The sequence below is a fragment of the Falco biarmicus genome, chromosome 8 (genome assembly GCF_023638135.1).
Source record: "Falco biarmicus isolate bFalBia1 chromosome 8, bFalBia1.pri, whole genome shotgun sequence".
NCBI lineage: Eukaryota > Metazoa > Chordata > Aves > Falconiformes > Falconidae > Falco > Falco biarmicus.
Genome location: NC_079295.1, coordinates 64,501,595 through 64,518,082, shown reverse-complemented (window position 1 = coordinate 64,518,082; position 16,488 = coordinate 64,501,595). Strand labels below are relative to the sequence as shown.

Here is a 16,488-nt window from a genome sequence, read left to right as displayed (position 1 = left end):
AAGCAGTTAAAGGAGCCACCAAATCCAATTCTCTTCTCTTGAAGCAGTTTTTATGCACCTGAAGCTTTTGAAATTAGCAGGATTTCTCTTGAATTGGCATTAGAAATAGTGTGCTTTTTGAAATAACAAGGTGCTTAAAAATAACTGCGAGCTTTTACACAGCACTCTCCTGTCACAAAGATCTGCCCCGTGCTGGTGGCAGTGCTGATGGGCAAAGGGAGAGAGGCCTCCAGCTGCAGAAGGTCTCAGCAGCGAAGCTGAGAGCGCCAGGTGACACCTATGTTGTCCCTTGATCTGTTGCAATGTCTCAGAATTTCCTGTATGCCGTGAAGTGAATCTTTGCATCTGACCTGCAGCTCACAGAAACCGGTAGCTGTCTGGGAATCTGCTTTTGTGAGCCTTGTGTTACATTCTGCAGTCTGTTGGCAGGGAACAGAGCTCTTAATGAATCTGTGTCAATCACTTCTCTCAAAGTACCTGGAATAATGGCATTTGAGCTGTGTTAAGCAAGAGTTTTTACATTGTCTTAAATCAGGACTCCCAAGCTTGCCTGTAAAGTAAAACAATCGACCAAACAAACAAAAAAAGGTAACTTTTTAACCTTTTTATCTGTTTATTTTTGCTTCTTTAAGTGATATACAAAGGCAGCCTGGAAAGTTAGCTCTGCTTCTGTATAAACTGTTCTACTTGCATCTGTGCACCAGAAATACCAGATTTTAGCTTCCCCATTTTTGCTGAAGGACCCAGGGAGAACTGGAGAACCTTTGGGAATTGGCCAAAGAAACAAGATGGCAAAGCAAGGATAAATGAAAAAAAAAGGTTCAGCAAGCTTCTACTGCTGCTGTGGATGGAGAGAGACACAGCTCTAGATGCCAAAGGCCAGCAGGTCAGCTTGGCTGTGGCTGTGACAGGAAAAAGATTGGGTTTTTTTAGTAATTTTTGGTGACCCAAGAAATTAAATTAGCAGATGGTGTTCAGCAATGGCCTTTTTAGAGAAATGCAACATTTTTGCAACCTGTCTTTAGCCAGAACTGATATATGGATTAGAACAATTAATTTGGCTGTAGGCAGTCCACTCAGGAAGGATGGAAAAAACCTAGTTCTTCTGACCTGCACTAGATTTATCATGTTTCAAAAAGCAGATCACTTGGATACCAGCTTCTTAGGAAATGCCTTGAAATTACTTAAAGGGAGAATACAACCTTCTTCCTAATCTTTGACCCCTCTAAGCACTTGCATTTGAAAACCTTTGCCCCCTCCCTCCATTTATCTACATCTGATTTTTATAGCCTGTTTTATTTCTCCAGCATAAGCACATCCCTTCTGGTATGAATAGCTCTTCCCAGAGCTCCTGCAGCACAATGCAGGTGGATCCCAAGGAGTCTTGGGAAGAATCAAAGATGTGGAGATGTAAAATATGATCTTGCATGCCTGCTTTAACACAGCAACTCAGTACCCAGCAGCACAGTGTGATCTCATGTATTTATATTACCGTAGGAGCAAGAGAGCTTTGTTCAGATCACAAATAGCAGGTGAGGGAGAAGATAGGTGTTAACAGAGAGTGCAGCTCATCCAGTATTGTAATGAGATGTAACTTCTGTTTTAATTTGTTTGCTGAGGTTTGGTTGTCTTTGAATACTTCACTCCTGCTTTAGGGGACTCCAGGGATTTTTGTGCTTTTGTGGACAATGAATGAAAGGAATTGGGGTATTTGGTATCTTTCCTTTTCCTTATCTTGCCAAAAAGTTGGAATTTGGCAAACCTTTTGAAAAATAACTGGAAAGGGGACCTAAGCACAGTTGCTTAGTAATTGGGGTGGGGCTTGGAGCTTTAGCTGTGTTGTAATTAGGTTATGACTATATTTGTGGCTCTCCTTGGTGCAGGAGGCTGGAGCTTGTGTTGCAGGTGATCTAGGAGCACCCGAGTAGACAAGGAAGAGTTTGCTGGGCAGAGCTACTCTCGGTAAGCTCTCCCTTGTGTGTTCTGTGGGAGGTGGTTACATTATGCAGTTAGATTAGATTAGCATCCTGCACCTAGCATAATTTAGGGATGTTCAGGCCACGAACTGGTTCTTGAAGGACAATCCTCACCAGCAACAACAGCAAAGATGGGGCAGCAGGCTCTGACCCTGCATGGGGAGGGGAGCATGGAGCCTCAGGCCATACTCAAAAGTTATCTTGATTCCTTAACTCTCCCTGTGGCTGGTTCGTGCACTGCCTGGAGAAGCAGCCCTGAGGGTGGTGTTTGGGGAGCAGCTCAGCTAGGCAGGTGTGCGTCCAACAGCCAAGAGAGAGGGCTGAGAGTGTGCCCAAAGCTGCTGGGAGGATTTCTGCTGTGCCCTCAAGACCTGCGTTGTAGCTGCTGTCATTCTGTGCAGGCAGTAGGTTTTCTGCAGCTCTCACGGGTAATGGGTTGCAAAAAGGGCTTGCTTTTCTTGAGGTGGTCCAAAATGATCTCAGCAGTCCTTTCCCCATGCAGAGTCTGCATTGTAGGGAGAAGCATTTAATTTCTCTGCCCAAACTCGGCTCTCTGACTGGAAGTGTGCAATGCTCCGAAAGATGGGATGAGGAGCAAAGATGAGGACACAGTGGCTGATGGGCAAGACTGGGGAAAGCCTAAGAAAAAACCAGAGCAGCAGACAGATTAGAGGTGTAGGTCTGGTCCAGTGACCCAGCTGCACGACTGAGCACACGTGGCTCTGGTGAGCTGTCCCTCAGCGGGTGCACCGCAGCAGAGGGCACCACAAAGCAAGAGAAACCGCTGCGTGCTAACAGCTTGTGCAGTGCGAGCGCCTTCGTGGGTACAGAGGCTGCGGGAGCTGGCGATGGGACGGGCTTTCTGCTCCCTGTGGGAAGGGCTGACAGGCCTCTGCCGCCTGCTTGAACTCGCCATAACGACGGGCAGCGCAGGGGCCACGGGCGCTGGGCACCCGGCGCGGAGCGTTCAGGGCTGCCTCAGCGCCACACGCCGGTGCCTGGGGGGGCTCCCCGGGACGCACAGGGAAACGGGTCTGACTGGGGGGTCTGGCTCCTGCAGAGGATGCTCCTGCCGCTGCTGTCACAGCCGAAGTCAGGCTGCTCTGTGCCGCGGGTGACGCTGCCTGGCCGTGTCACAGCCCCCTCCACCCGCGGGATGTCACCGGTGCGCCCTGTCACCCCTAACCCCCTTCAGGGAGGCGGGGGGACCCCCAGGGGCGGGCCGCAGCCCCTCCCCCCCCCCGCAGCCCCTCTCCCCCCGCGGCGGGGCCGTAGCCAGCCCACCCCCTGCCGCGGGCCGGCCGCAGCCCCGCTCCCAGCCCCCTGCCGTGGGAGGGGCCGCTCCCGCTCCTACCCGCCCCCCGCCGGTGCCGGTGCCCGGCCCCCGGTGCCCCGGGCGGGCTGTCGGGCGGTGCCTGTGGCGGGCGGAGGGGAGTTTCCAGGAAGTGGCCATATTGGATCCATTCAGCCGCATCCACCCGCGGCGGGGAGAGCCGCGCCAGCCCTGGCCATGGCCGCCACCGACCTGGAGCGCTTCTCGGTGAGCAGCCGCGGGCCGGCCCCGCTCCCCCGCCCGCTCTCCCCGGGACGTAACTTGCGCTTTCTCTTTTTCTTCCTCGGGGGAAAATAATAGTACTACTAGTAACCGTGTAGCCGGTGGCGGGGCCGGGGCAGCGTGGGGGATGCGGCGGCGGGGAGCCGGGAGGAGCCGGCGGCGGGGGGTCCTGGGAGGGGGCCAGGCGGCGTCCCCGGCCTGGCGGGGTGCGAGGCCGGCCCTGCGGGAGGGTCCTGCTGCGGGGCTGCGAGGCCGGGGGCTCGGTCTGGTGCTGACAGCGGGGTGGCGGTGTGGAGGAGAGCCCTTGGTGACGGCTGCTGGGGTGGCCAGAGGGCTCCCGGGGGGTGGCCAGTGTCCCTGGGTCTGCGGGGTCGAAGTACCCCGCACAGAGGGGCAGAAAGAAATAGGGTCAGACCTTCCTACATACGAACTGTTTACATACCGCTGGTACCTAAGCACTGAACCAGTGAGTAAGTTAACGGTGTGTATGTAATACTGTGAGAGAGACGCCGATGCCGACACGGGCAGAGCAAACCCTCGAGGCTAACTGGTCGCTGAGGCAATGTATGGAGAATGCTGTACAGCAAATATGGAGCGTGACCTGTGCACCGCGCCTCCCCGCAGCTCACATGTTGTATAACTGCTATCGGAAGTCAATCTGCCGAAAATCTGTGTCGGTGTAAATCTACTTGTCTACCGCTTCAATTTTGTGGTGTTGTTGGAAAGCCATGCTAATTGAATAGCTTGGCGATGCGTCTTGTAGTCTTTCAGAGCTAAAAACGTTTTTACTGCATTAAATAGCATAGCTCTCGAAAGTCAAAAATGTCTGGTGTGATATTGCTAAATAAACGAGAACAGCAGTGGCGGTTGTCTGAATTATAGGCATGCCGTTTGAGCACAAACAAGTCCCTGCTACTGTTTTCTCTGTAAACTACTTTTTGCCAAGAATCTCAAACTCTGCTTCATTTATTTGAATCCTGGCCCAAAAGTTTCCAGCTCAAGAATGAATTTGCAAGACTGTGACTTACTTAGAACTTGCATGAACGAAAATTGATTGTGGGCTTTTACTTAAGAAAGTAAATGCTTCTCAACTCTGGGGAGAGGGGATTAAGGTAAAGCCTCAGTGGCAAGGAATGGAAACACCGTAACAATCTCACTGCAATTCTTCCTGCGTTTGTATCGTGTATAAATACTTTTGATGTTTTTGGTGTGTCTGTGCAGGTTTTCTTAGGTGTTACAGGAACCTAAAATATTGCCTAGCCTGGGAGAAAATTAAACTTAATCTTGTGTTCTTTGGTGTGGGTACTTGAATGCTTGGTGTACTTGTGTCAGTACTCCATCAATTTTATTTAAAAAAAGAAATGGGGGGGGGGGGGGGGGGAATGTTCCCAAAGGTGCTTGGCTCTCATTTGGAGCACCAAGGTGAGATGGCTGGGCTCCAACATGATTTTAGTGCCCAACTCCATTAAGAGAAAATCCGCTTACTTTGTGCAAGCGGCTAGGGTGAGTTTATAGGGGGCTGCAGGCCCTGTAGATCTGGTGATCGGCTGATCTTTGCCTTTGGCCTAGTTTGCCTTTTGCCTGGAGCCACGGATCTGGCAGAAGCAGGTGGGAGAGCAGCACCTCGTTGTAGGGCAGGGGACAGTCCCAGCTGTGCTTTCCTTTATCCTCAGCATGTCTCAGCTCTTGATGCTGTTCCTCCAGCAGCATCATGGAAACCTTGCTACTAAGGTGTTCAGAGTTGTTCTTTCTGCAGGGTTTACAGCTTCCTTGATGCCACTTGATATCACTGTGCCTCAGTTTCCTGAGCATAAAGTCTGTGTGGGAATAGCTCCTTACTGCCAAGAAGAGGTGATGATAAATTCATTTATTTTTACTGTCTGTTTGTATCTGCAGTGGGAAGTAATGTTGAAAAAGCCTCTGAAGGAGGTTTTTGATACACAGTAAGTCATGCTATTCAGATTGGTGAAGCTATTTATAAGTGTCCAGCTGACACTGACATCCTGGAATGTAGTGACCCTTAGGTTTGGATAATGTGTTTTCAAAACTCCCCAGATGCATGCTTCCCTTGTACAGTCCTCCAGAATGCCTCTGTCTCCAGCACAATAAAATAAAGTTCTCTTGGAGTGTTGCTGTTGGAAATGACCAACAAAAGCAAATGAAAGGAAGCTCGCCCATAGAAAACTGCCTCTAAGGCAGCAGAATCACACCAGCAGTGCTCAAGACTGCCTTTGTTTTTTGTGAATGTAGTGCTTGTGAGGGAGATTGGCTTCAGCCCCTGGAGACTGAAGTTTTCTGCTGATCTGTCCTGAGAATGTGATTCGCCACTGACTGCAGTGTTCAAGGGCTTGGTCTGCAGGCATTGCTTCTAGGTACCTGGGGCCAGTTGTCTTCGGTACCGTTACTGCCGGAGTGGAAAGCAAGCTGATAAAATTTGGTTTAATTATGAAATACTTCAATTTGTCATTAAAGCTCGGAACTTCTCCATTGCCTGCTCTGGCCAGTGCTGAGCTAGCACACGTGATGACTGTGTGCTGGAGCAGACGCTGGCAGTATTAGCAAGGATGTTGTGTTGAGTGGGAAACAGCCCAACCACCACGTGCAACTGGAAGCCAGAGAGTGCATGAAATGCAGTGAGGAAATGCAGAAGCTCTGGAGAAAGCTAGAAAAGCTGCCACGGCAGGAGAAGTGAGGGAGAAGTGACTAGAGATGCCTAGGAGAGTAAATGGGATGAGATGTGAGACCAAGACTGTAAGACTGTCTTGCTTTTGAGAAGCTTTTTGAAGCCCTCAAATCTGTTGCTTTCTCTCTTTTTAAATAAAACCCATCGACCTCCCAAAATGCTGTCATTAACTCTCTGCATTAACCCGTTGTCTGATTTGGAGGTGCAAAGGCAGTTGCTTGGGCTCTAAACTGAGCAGCTGTGTGCTCTGAGATGCATGTATGTGAGGAGGAACAGGTGTCCTCGGCTATAAGGCTAGGCTGACATAAGGATTTAACATTATGCTCTAAGTTTTGAAAATGTTATGGTTGATTGCTTTGTGTGCATGCTGTGACTGTGTGTATGGATGAGGTATTTGTGAACATCGACGCGAAGTGAAGGGAGGGCGGGATGCGTGCACATAGCTGCGTGTGAGGTGTGGTTGTGCAACAGCTGTCTACACACAGTCCTGGAGAAGATGTCCCTTGGTGTTAGTAATTGATAGCTAGGCTTTTACTGGTAGCTTTTCTATAAATTAGTGCCCCTTAGAAGATCTTACATGAAAAAATCCTACCACTTTATGTAGAGGAAAGCTGAATAACATCTTCCTCGCTGGAAACAGACAATGGTGGTGGGTGGGTTTTTTTTTTGTCATAGCAAGCAGCTGAGTTGGGGGGGTCTGGCCAGTTCAGCAGGTCATCCAAGTGTTGCCTGTTTACACACCACTGCCTTCTTGTGACCTGCTCCCAGCTCTGCTGTAACTGCCTGTGTTGTGATAAATTTCATGCATTTCTGCTGCTGCTGTTTTCTGTAAGCTCTCCTTTTCTCTTACTGACTGCACAGCCTAAACCAGCTCCTCCGTGTGCTGGAGTTACACATCAGTCCATGAAAGATGGGCATGAGGAGTGGGCTGAGAACAGCTCTGTGTGCCATGGCTGGGCAGAGAGGTTGCCACAAGGCTTACCACTGTAGGTCCTAAACATAGGCTTACATTTTCTTTTAATCAAACTCCCAAGGAAAACATTTCCATGGCTCAGTTCCAGTGGAAACTGGCGTTGGTTTGGGTTGGGACATTCCCCCTGCCCTGTTTTTTGCCCAGCCAGTGTTACCATTTGGAAGTTCTGGGTTTAAATTTCCTTGTCTCTTTTTTGTTGTTCAGTTATTTTACCTTTAGCCTGGAAAAACTCAAATGATCCCCCATGCAGCGTGGAACAGAAGTGACAGATTTTTCTCCAAGCTGGTAACATGCACCAGGAAGCAAGCCCAGTGGGAGCAGCCCTTTCCCTCCCTGCCCTGGCCAGCCCTTCTGCCTGTAGTGTATGCTTTTTTGGGAAGGAGGGATGGAGGAAATGGTCCTCCACTGGAGGAGACAAATTGGTGGTTGCCTCTCCAAGCCCCGCGTTCCCTCCCTGGGAGGCTTGCCTGTGCTCATACAGGAAGACAGCTCTGACTGTTTCAACCGCAGGACCAATTAGGTCAACCACAGTCCATCACAGTTAAACACTTTTTTTGAATATATGTGCTGGGAACAAATATGTGCCCAGAATTTTTTTTTTTTTTCTTTCCCCACTCTGGTGCTGTTGCTGGCAGTGAATCTGGAGCGTCTCTTCCTTTTGCAGCAGAGATGCAACATGTTGTTCTGCGTGGGAGCTCCAAAGCTGCTCTTAACCGCTCGTAATCACAGTGAGCGCTGAGGCAGTGGGTGGAAGGATGTGAGCTGGCGAATGCTGAAGCCGCATGTGCCCTCTGCATCGGCAAAACAAATGAAAGCCTGAAGAATAACTCTTTCAGGAGGCCGGCACGGTGTCAGGGCTTGTCATCAGCACTGTGGTGGCAGCTGTCAGCCAGTCTCTAGCGTTGTTGGAAGGCCAAAAGCTCCCTAAATATCTTCTGTAGCAGAATACCAGTGCTGTCGCCAGCTGCGGGGAGAGACACAGCCCTGTCGCCGAGTGCCCCCACTGTCTCCAGTCCTGTCGTCTCGAGGCACCACCATGCAAACGAAGCACTCTGGGGACTGGGCTGTTTTTCTGTCTGCAGGAATGACAGTTGTGCTCGTCTCCTTCTCATGCTCCTTTGGCTCGGAGGTTGGGAGGGGAAGAAATGGCGTGATGCTGAATCGGCTTTTCCTGGGTTGTGCAATTAAGAGGAGGAATTTGGGAGGCCATGGAACTGAGGGAGAGATGCAGGGTGTGGGCACACTGTTTGCACCCTGCCTGCATGGGGTAGGGGCACAGTTACATGATTAACTTTGATTATTCAGAACATGTCCTGGGCACGTTATAGGCTGTGGATGGGAGAAGCTGCCCTGCTGCTTTCAGATTAGCTGCAATCCTTAGAAATAATGTCCTGTCCTCTGTTTTGATGAGAGGGAGCCTGTGTGTTCGTGCTTAGCCTGCCTGTTTCTCCCCTTCCCCACATCTGTGTAGCTGCAGCGAGCACTGGGTTTATGCTTGAAGCTTTGCATTCATATTCACGTATCATAAAAGTATCAGACGGGTAAGAGAGCCTACCTCTGCTCTGAGAGCAGCTCAAGTGAGACAAAAATACTGAAGGAGCTGCTTCTCCTCAGTCCCAGCCACATGCTTTCCTTCCAGAGTCTCATCTCTGCTGTAAGTGGCCATGCTGTCCTCCAACTTGTGACATCTGGATGCAGAATTGGAGCCAGACAGGGAATTGGCACCCTCCAAAACAGGGTGACAGTGGAGATTTTCAGAGGGCTGGGGGAGAACAGTGCTGGTGAGAACGGCAGGACTCCCGGACATGTCCCTGGTCACCGCTCTCAGCTTGCGGGTCGACCAGAGCCTGTGGGGTCGGGGTTGTGGAGGCACCACTTTGTTTAGATGTTCAGATTCCTTTGTGAAGCCAAAAAGTGTCCATCTCCCCCACACATGAAATTCCAGAGATGTCAGACAGCTAGACAGCGGTTCCCAATGAGCACCCTGCCTCAGGGCTCTTGCCCTCTCTGGCTTGCACAGCCTCCAAACCAGATTGTCGCGGGGAGCTGTGGAGAGAGCGAGCCTGGGCTGGATTTCCATCGAGGGGCTTGGGGCTGCTCCTGTCCGCTCCTTGCTGCCGCACGAGGTGCTGCGATGAGCCTGTGCCACCGCTGCATTACGTGCACAAGGAAACATTCGGGGAATGCATCCAGAGTCCTCCACAGCAAGGAGCATTCTGGCTGGCTCCTGCCGTAAGAGAGAGGCAGGACACGTCCCTCGACTTTTGCTTGGCTGAGTTCATGTCTGCCTGCAAAGGGCTGTACAGGCATGCCTTCAGCCGTGGGCCAGGGTGAAGCATGATCCCAGAGCGCCTGGTGTTCACACTGGAAAACTGAACCTTCCTGCAGCAGCCACAGCCAGGGTTGTTCGGGTCGGTCGCTGGGAGAGGAGACCAACCAGGCAGTGTCAAATAGTGTCTGTTCCTGCAGGTACCCGGTACGTGCCGGGCAGCCCCGTGATTGTGGGGCAGGGAGGCAGCGCTGGGTGTCTAGTCCAGACCCCGCTGGCAGCAGGCTGCTCCAGGCCTTGGATTCTCATCCAAGTTGATCCTGGCTTTCAGCTCTGCTACAGTAAAAGGGCTGTCGGAGCCAGCCTGCCAAGAACGTTCTGCTTCCCCCAACGTTCCGCTTCTGCGGCAAAGGTGTTTCTAGCTCATAGTCATGAATATAGGATTATTCCGTATTTTCGTACAGAATGAATCGTCCTTTCAGCCTATCTTTTTGCTAAATGTGTGTTTCAGATAGTTTTCTCCTTTCTGTTGCCTTGAGTCTTCAAATTAAAGGTGTTCTGTGCTAATACACTTTGAGGCTTTCTGGAGGCGCATGCTAATAGGATACAGAGCAGTCAGCATATTAGCACAATGACTCTAGTTCAGCTCTTGGGGCTGCCTGGCTGTGCTATGTAAACCTTCTCTTTTTGGTGTCTTCCAGGCAGTGTCACAAAGAGACTTGTCCAGTAGTTGCAAGAGCTGTCTGTGGAGGTCCTGTGAGATGGTTGCATAAAGCAAACTGGGGAAAAAGGATATGGTGGTGACCAAAACTCTTGGGTTCCCATTAGATCTCTGTTTCCTTGTCTAAAAATATACTGAGTAATAGTATTTATTGTAATCAGGCAATAAATTCTGAAAATGTATGTGGGAATTAGCTCTGTTTATTTTAAGTGGTAACTAAAACAAGTGATCTTGGTGGCTGATAGCCAGCATGGCTTGTTCGGCATGATGGGGATCCAGATCCTTTTCCCTTCTTCAACATTTCTTTTAAACTGCCCCAAACCTTTTCTGTGGCACCACTCCTTAGGGGTAAGCACCCAGTTTCTCTCTTGGCTTTGTCCCACAGCCATTTGTATTTGCCATATTCTCCTCTTCCTTGTGGCAGGACAGTGGGGAAAGGAAGAGATCCTGCTGGTCAGATCAGTTGAGTGCAAGCTGGGAATGCATCTGCTGCCTTGGGTGGACTTGGGAAAGCCTCTAGCTAGATAAGTGGATAAGATTAGTCTCTTGTCAGGGTTAATTGTGAAGTTTCATCAAATTAAAAGCCTCAGCAACTTTTGAATAAATAATTTTGAAAAGAAATGAACCAGAGTAGTCTGGTGTGTTCTCATTTATCTGTATTTTGCGTTGTTTTTAAACAGACTGAAGGAAAAGTTATGTTTGTGTTTTGGAGTTCACTTTCTTGGTTTTGAATAGTGTATGGGGGGTGGAATTCTCAGGCTGATGAGAAGCTGAACTTTCTCATCCTTTAAGGTCATTTTGGAGGAAATGTCTCTCATTTTTGGTTCCATAGTTTTCTCTGTTTTAACCAACTTTCCTTATTCTCAAAGGCAGCATTCATGTTTGCAAAACATTGTGTGCATAATGCCTGACAAATCCTGTTTGGCTCCTTTGTAAACTCTTATCCAGTACTTGTGATAGGGACAAACTGCATGTTTTATCCTTTCTTAATTAAGAAAGACCCCAGATTAATTAATTAGGCTTCATAACTGTTATAGGGAAATCAGTAAATAACACCTTAAGGAAAGGAAGCATATGGGAATTTTGCTTTTAGTGTAAAAAGTCAGAGGAATTTAAGCCAGAAACAGTCAGTTTGTTTGCAGAAAATTAAAACTGATGTTGCATTCACAGGCTGTGAATGTATCATCTTGGATGTATGTTGTACAAGAAAAGATGGGAAGCTTTACTCTCCCTTCAAACTTGGCTCTGAACATCAGCAAAAACTGATGTTTTAAGCCTGTGCCAATTAATTTGATTCTGTAGATGTGTGTAGAGTTTTTATTTTGTTTTGTGGTTTGTTTGGTTTTTTTGTTTTCTTCTTTAAAGGAGGAAAGGCTGCTGGGACTGGAGCAAGCTAAAGGCAGTGCCTGCAGTTCAGCTGTCTACTTGCAAATGTTAAAGCAAGTGGGCTGATGCAGAAGGGGGTATGTTGCGCGTGCAGATCCCTGCTGCTGGGTGTGCTTGGCGTCCAGTGTATTGCTGGGACATCATCAGTACAAGGTGTGCCGCAGGAATCAAAACACTGCTTTGGCACCATGGCTTCGATTCAGAAAAGCAGCTAAGGAGTTTGCCTGAGGAGTTCCTCTCTCAAAAGGAGTTTCGCTTTCTTACTTGAATCCTAGTCCACCTTCTCATGGGTAGGTGACTACAGTGTGTGTTCAGCACGCTGGGTTTTTACAGGTGTGCATCAGAGCTTTTTCTTCCCCAAGACTAGCCTGGGGCACATGAGACATTGTGAAACACTGATACTGGACCAGTGATTTTTTTTTTTTTTTTTTTTTTAATTCTTGTTTTCCCAAGATGTTGAGCATTGCTCTTTGCAATGCGCTTGCTGGTCTCATAAAAATGGGTCCAAAAGCTTTCAAGAAAGGTACCACTTCAGGCAATGTAACCTTTAGTCAGCCCTAAAAGAGAGATCCTTAGCTTTTGAGTCATCTTGCCTCTGTAATGTAAAGTGGCTTTCATATTTATCTGGCTTGTCTTGGTGGTGACTCCGTATCTGGTTTCTTCAGTGATGTTTTTGCCTGCCTGGAGTGCAGCTGGGAGCCAGGAGGGATATGAATAAAGGCTCAAGTGTCTGGGAAAATTCTTGGCATTCTTAGGAGAGCGGTTTAAAGGGGGGCTGGGAATTGTGTTGTTTTAGCGTTTTAGGTTTTTATTGGGAGACTTCAGTGTGGGCTGGGAGCTTGTGAGCGTGCAGCTACTGGAGATGACTGGCTGATGTAGTGTCGTGTACGTGGAGGGATGGCTCAGACGTGGCTGAGCTCTGTGTTGGAAAAGAGAAGGAAGTGACAGCCACGGGGCTTTGCCCTGCTGTTGCTGGCAAGAGCAGCAGCGTTGGGCATTTACAGTTCTTTAGGGCTGCTGCAGTGAGGAAAACACTGTTGCCCTCCCTGCACAGGCATAGCGAAGGCAGAGTTGCTTACACCATCTCAGATGTGTCCTGTTGGTTTGGCCACGTACCACCACCAGACCGGGCCGGAGCAAGAGGTAGCAGAGAAGTTGAAGCATAGCAGGTTGCTATTGTAAGACAAGTGGTACATCAGCATAAATCCCACATCTAAAATTTTCTCTGTGGCCTTATTTTTTTCTTGCTTTCTTCTTCCCCCAGCCTGTTATTCACTGCTCCACAATGGGGAGCTGGAATTTTAAGCACACGCTTAAGATGAACTGAAAAACTTGAGAATTGAGTATGTGCTTGTGCTTTGCAAATCTGCTTGAGATCAGATGGCATCTAATGTGACAACTTCAGCCTAAAAGGTGCTGAGATCTCCGCTGGCCAGCCTCAGCTGAAGGCACTGGAGATGAAAGGAAGCACACTAAGGCACCAACGAAGTTGTGCTTACTACCCCTGAGCCCCTCTGTTAAGACTTCCTATGCTCAGCATCCTCTGACTGTTGTTAGACAGCCTCAAATCTGATCTCATCACTTCTCTTGGGCCATTTCTTTCTGCTTAGTAGAGTGCAAAGAGCCAGTTCATGCATTGACGCTGTAATACACCAGTCTTTAGCTTGTGAGTACAAGAAGAAGATATTTTGATGTGTGACAGTGTCTGTTTTGAATGTTGCTAACACCATAAAGGTGCTTTTCAAATGTCAGGTGTGGTGTTGCTGTTACTGCCCCATAGCTGCTGAGCTTGGCAGAAGGAATGTTTTCTTTGTGGAAACTTGAGTCTGTACTTGCTGCTGTTTCTTTGCAAATGTCAAGTGGCATTTGTTGACCAGTACTCGGGGATGGGGTGGGATCTTCTGAGAGAGGTGATCTGCTGGATTTTTCTGCATTAATCGAGAAACTGGGCCAAGCCCCAGGGAGTGTCTGCTTGGACAAAGAAGCTGAATTTGGCTTCCAATGCTGTTTGCCAAGGTCTCTAGGCAAGTACTTAACTGCTCCATGACTCAGTTTACTTGTGAAATGACAATAAAACAACCAGCGCCTCTGTAAGAAATCTTGTGGTGATGGGTGTTTGGGGGAGGTCCCCTCAGCATCACACAGTTGTGCAGTTGGGGTAGGGGTGCTGGAGCAGACCTCCCCTTCCATGGTTTGTGGGCAGTTTGGCTTGTCCTGCTGCCTGAGCTGCCTGGTCCGAGAAGGGGCCAGGCAGTGCCTGTGGCTGGCAGCGTGGCTGCTCGGGGTGTCAGCATCCATGAGCCTGTACACAGGACCAGCTTGCTCTGCCAGAGCTCATACAATCCTTCTGCTCAGTTGCAAATGAGACTTCCTGCATCAGGACCGAATAATTTCCTGATACCATGCATTTCCACTTGGGATGCAAGGGAATAGCATCCTACAGACCCCACTGGTATGTGTGTTAGTCTCTGTGTTGCATGTGCTATTGTGGATTGTGGACAGGGAATCAAGACGGTGAAGTCATAGCTTTGTGACTAACAGCAGTCCCCAGCTGTGCCGGGTGCCGAGCCAGCCCCTGCAGAGCAATGACCACTCCGTCCCACCACGGGAGTGCTGCCAAAGGTGTCTTGGCCGTGCGGAGCAGGGCCCATGGGAGCACTCTCTCCTCTTCCTCTTGCTGGTCTCTGAGCCACACTGGTTGGGGAGCTGCAGTCTGTCTGCTAGCACTGTTTTATCTTTCTGTTTTGATTTGATTGTAAATGGGAGAGGAGAGGATCTGTCTGTGCTCTGCACATTGCAGGGTGCCTGGCACACTGATCCCGGGACTCCACGTATGTGTGTGCTACCGCAGTGCAAAACGATGTGCCCGTGGGTATATCCAGAGCTACTGCAAGGCATTGGTGTGAAGGTAACAGACGGTACCCAGGTTGGAAGGGGACCTGTGCTGCAAAGTCCTGGAAGATTCAGTATTATTTAAAGTCAAGGTGTCATCCAGGATTGAGTAATTCATAACCAAAAGTGTGCCTTGGTAGTGGGAATTGAAGCACTATGGGAAAGCGCTGTGTAGATGTTGTGTTGTTGCCTCTTGCTATTTTTTCTGTGTGTGAAAAACGTAAATGGCAAAAGCCCAGGAAGAGAGGGACCTGAAATACTGCTGCCTGTGAGCTCCTGGAACAAGAAAGCTCTCATCTGAAAGGCTGTGCTTCCCCTGTGCATGGGGCTGGCGTCTGGGGAGCCTCAGCCTGGCCACAGCTCGGAGACAGCCCGGGTCAGCCGTGTGAAGGTGCTGGAGGGAGCATCTGGGAGCAGCACGTGCCTTTGCCTTGAAGGTCATTGCTCAAGTGTGTAAGCCCTTTTCATTTAGCAGAAAGAAGAAAGGACTGACTTTCCCCTCCTCTTTCCTCTGTAGGCTTTTGCTGTTTTGCCTTGGAAAATGTCAGCTGTTCATCTTTCTCACTCCCGTTTTGTTGGGCTGTAGAAATGGGAAAAGGCACCTTGGGTACAGAAAAATGCTGTGCTGTTCCTCAGTGTATTAAACCAGGAGTCTTGTACGCTGATGACTGCTGTAGCAGGGCCCAAGATTTACATTGCAACTCCCATCATGCCAAGTTCAAAATAATAAAAAAACCCCCACATTTTAAAAAAATAAATATCACCATTTATGATGGTGGCATTCAGTTATGCTTTTGTTTACCCATATGCTTTCACCTGCTTCATTCAGGAAAACAAAACTGTGGGTTGTCTCAAGCAGAAAACACAAGCATATGTCACTGAAGAGCATTTCTTGTTGAGATTAATTGAAAGGTGATAAATCTCGACTATTTTTTAGGGTTTTTTTTAACCAGCTGATGTCAGAATGGTCTTTTATGACTGAATTCCACTCTGTTCATACTGCTCCTGGAGTGAAAGCAAGGAGAGGAGGGCCAGCATATCTAAAAGCAAAGTGAGCCACTCTGTTCTGCACCAGGAGCCCCAGGTAGGAGAGCTCTGCAGTGGAGGGGCAGCTGGATGTGGAGCTGATCTTGCTGCTGGCATCCCCCATGGGTCACGCAGGCAGAGACAAATAGCTGCTTTTCCTGGAAGAAGTTGCTGAAAAAAATGCAATGATGTAGAGTGAAACTGATGCCAATTTGGAGGTGAAGCATGAAGAGAAATTGATCAGATTTTTATTTTTTAAAGGATTGTAGGCACACTGGTCTATGCTGTAGCCTGTGCCACTTCTCCTCACAGGTTTCTTTTATCCCTCTGTCTACTAGGAAGAGCCTAATTAATATGTGAGTACTGTGTTGACTCTCTGACAGGGATCTGGATTTGGTCTCTCTGTTTCTCTGCTGCCTTTTCTTGTTTCACTTGCAATGAAGGGCCAAATAACATATCATCATCTACGGATGTGGTTTGTGGCCTGTCCCCGCAGCAATGCTACACGTGCCTGCAGCGATGCCACCTCTTGCTTCCTCCTAGCCCCACGGTCCTGCACAGCCACGGTCTGTGGGACCCTGCTGTGGATGGGCTGAAGAAGCTGATGTGGGTTGGAAATGCTGGTTTTAGTTCCCTGGGCAGCTTTATACTGGTGTGGCCACAGGAACAGGCCAGCATGCCGTTGTGCATCCCCAGCCTCCAGTGGACCGTTTCCAGGAGCTGGGGTGGCTCATGCCTTACAGCAGGTTTGGAGCGCTGTGTTTGGAGGTTTGGTTTCAGTTCTTGTGGTGCTCAGTTAAGTGTGGCCATCTGTGCTACCAAGGGCACGTCTGTCCTTCTGCTGTGTGCCAGGAGAAGGGTCCCATGACGTAGCTGTCAGACCAGAGCCAAAGATCGATTTCCCTCTGGGATGGCTGTTGTTCCCGTGGCTGTGCCCTCAGGTGTCATTTGTGTGCCTGTTGCCTTGACAGACTGCTTCTCGGACCAGCCAGAGCATCTGTGAAAAT

The 16,488-nt window shown here is 49.2% G+C and overlaps 1 protein-coding gene across 2 annotated transcripts in view; it reads left to right on the top strand.

Moving 5' to 3' along the window:
* Positions 1-3,350: 3,350 nt before the first annotated feature.
* The window catches only part of SEPTIN8 (septin 8), a 37,913-nt gene continuing 24,775 nt past the window's right edge, over positions 3,351-16,488 (top strand). The window contains exon 1 of one of the 2 annotated variants that reach the window (XM_056348216.1): positions 3,351-3,516. In XM_056348216.1, coding sequence (XP_056204191.1) covers positions 3,487-3,516 — 30 coding nt within the window. In that variant the 5' untranslated portion in view covers positions 3,351-3,486. The remainder of the gene's footprint in view (positions 3,517-16,488) is intronic. The other variant, XM_056348215.1, reaches the window with a different exon arrangement.